At 42.1% G+C, this 2,308-nt stretch overlaps 1 protein-coding gene across 1 annotated transcript in view; it reads left to right on the plus strand.

Annotated features, from left to right (window-relative positions):
- The window catches only part of TNKS (tankyrase), a 187,270-nt gene that overhangs the window by 141,205 nt on the left and 43,757 nt on the right, over positions 1 to 2,308 (plus strand). Inside the window, exon 14 of the mRNA XM_017535741.2 lies at positions 1,083 to 1,228. Within this exon, the coding sequence (XP_017391230.1) occupies positions 1,083 to 1,228 (146 nt within the window). The remainder of the gene's footprint in view (positions 1 to 1,082; positions 1,229 to 2,308) is intronic.

Below are 2,308 nucleotides of genomic sequence, written 5' to 3' on the forward strand. Positions count from 1 at the left end.
GCAGAGTCTCGCTTTGTTGCCAGGCTGGAGTACAGTGGTGCGATCTCAGCTCACTGCAACCTCTGCCTTCTGGGTTCAAGCGATTCTCCTGCCTTAGCCTCACGAGTAGCTGAGACTACAGATGTGCACTACCATGCCCACTAATTTTTGTATTTTTAGTAGAGGCAGAGTTTCACCATGTTGGCCAGGATGGTCTTGATCTCTTGACCTCGTGATCCCCCCACCTTGGCCTCCCAAAGTGCTGGGATTACAGGCGTGAGCCGCTGCGCCCAGCTGATATTCTTTATAAACTGTAAATTATTATTCAAATATTATTATTACTCACTTACTACCACCAGTGATATAGTTTTTCATTCCTTACCTAGCATCCTGCTGCTTTGTAAACAAATTGAGCTTACAATTTAGATTGTGCTGAAATTGAAGCATTCAGAGAGAGATAAGGAGACACAGAAGAGATTTAGAGGACATCTCTAAAAGAGATGGAAGTAAAGCCCCAAAACTAGAGTATCATTAAAAAAATCAGTTCAGCTTGTAAAGGTAAGCAGACATTGCCCCGAAAATCAAGTAAAGCACTGTTGACTACATGGCTTTGCTATAGTCGGTGAAAAGACCAAGTGAGTGGCCCAGGCAGGAAAATAATTTTTCCAGAGCCTTTTTGCTTGCTTGACTCACGTTAGAGAAGACAAGGGCTCTCTTGTTACATAGTCAACTGAGGTTGGTGTTAGTACAAGGAGATATGCCATGACAAGCAGTATAGCGTATCTCAGGGAGGAAAGACAAAGATGAAACAGCAAGGCATTATTTGCATTGGAAATACTTGCTTTATTGTGGGTTTTTCTGTTTGATTCGGATTTTGGTCAGGAAATGTTGAAAAACATTAATTTGCTCTGTGCATAGTAAAAACATTTGTAGTCACTGTAAAACATAGTGCTGATTTCTAAACATTTGTATTGTCTAATCTTTGGAAATAAGTATTTGTTAGAAAATTATAATTTATTCAGATGTTACACTATTTAGGGCAAAACCTATGAATAAGTAGTAATGTTCATTTTGTGTTTGTCTCTGTGTGTGCATCATGAAAGCAACTTTGCAGCCCTCAAAATGTGAATTGTAGAGACTTAGAGGGACGGCATTCCACGCCCTTACACTTCGCGGCAGGCTACAACCGCGTGTCTGTTGTAGAGTACCTGCTCCATCACGGTGCCGATGTCCATGCCAAAGACAAGGGGTACGTGCTGCAAGTTAGCTGTTTGGGAGTCATTCTCTTCATGCTTAAAAGATTTTTAATTTTTTAAGTCTTAGATTTTTTCCCCTATTAAAAAAGTAATCCATATATTTTGTTTAAAACGTAAATTAAAACATAGAAATGGGCCGGGTGTGGTGGCTCACACATGTAATCCCAGCCCTTTGGGAGGCCAAGATGGGCAGATCACCTGAGGTCAGGAGTTCACAACCAGCCTGACCAACATGGTGAAGCCCCTCTACTAAAATTACAAAATTAGCCAGGTGTGGTGGCGCATACCTATAATCCCAGCTACTCGGGAGGCTGAGGCTGGAGAATCACAGAGGTGAGGTGGAGGTTGCAGTGACCTGAGATTGCGCCATTGCATTCCAGCCTGGACAACAAGAGCAAAACTCCATCTCAAAAGAAAATAGAAATGTACGGTATAGAAAGTGAAAATTTCCTGTCAGCCCACCTCCTGCTCAGAGATACAACATTAAAATGTTGAATGTATACTTCTAGATATTGTAAATGCATAGACTTGTGTGTGTGCTGTGGTGGTGGTGGTGGTGATTTTTAACACAAATGGTGGTGCCATCCTATACGGTCTGCTTTGCAGTTTACTTTTTTCCACCCAGTAGTATATCTTGAATGTCTTCCCATATCAGTACTTAGTAGTCTGTCTCATCCTTTTAATGCTTGTGTGTGATGTTTTATTGCATTATATGCATGTTTTTATATAGTCTGTAAGTTATTGTTTATTCCCCTTTTTTACTATTAAAAATGTATAATCAGCCAGGTGTGGTGGCTCACACTTGTAATCCCGGCCCTTTGGGAGGCTGAGGTGGGCAGATCACGAGGTCAGGAGTTTGAGACCAGCCTGGCCAATATGGTGAAACCCCATCTTTACTAAAAATACACACACACAAAAATTAGCTGTGCATGGTGGCGTGCGCATGTAATTCCAGCTACTTGGGAGGCTGAGGTAGAAGAATTGCTTGAACCTGTGAGGCAGAGGTTGCAGTGAGCTGAGATCGGGCCACTGCACTCCAGCCTGGGCAACAAAGCGAGACTCTATCTCAAAAA

This window comes from Cebus imitator, unplaced genomic scaffold (assembly GCF_001604975.1).
Source record: "Cebus imitator isolate Cc_AM_T3 unplaced genomic scaffold, Cebus_imitator-1.0 Scaffold5, whole genome shotgun sequence".
Classification (NCBI taxonomy): Eukaryota; Metazoa; Chordata; class Mammalia; order Primates; family Cebidae; genus Cebus; species Cebus imitator.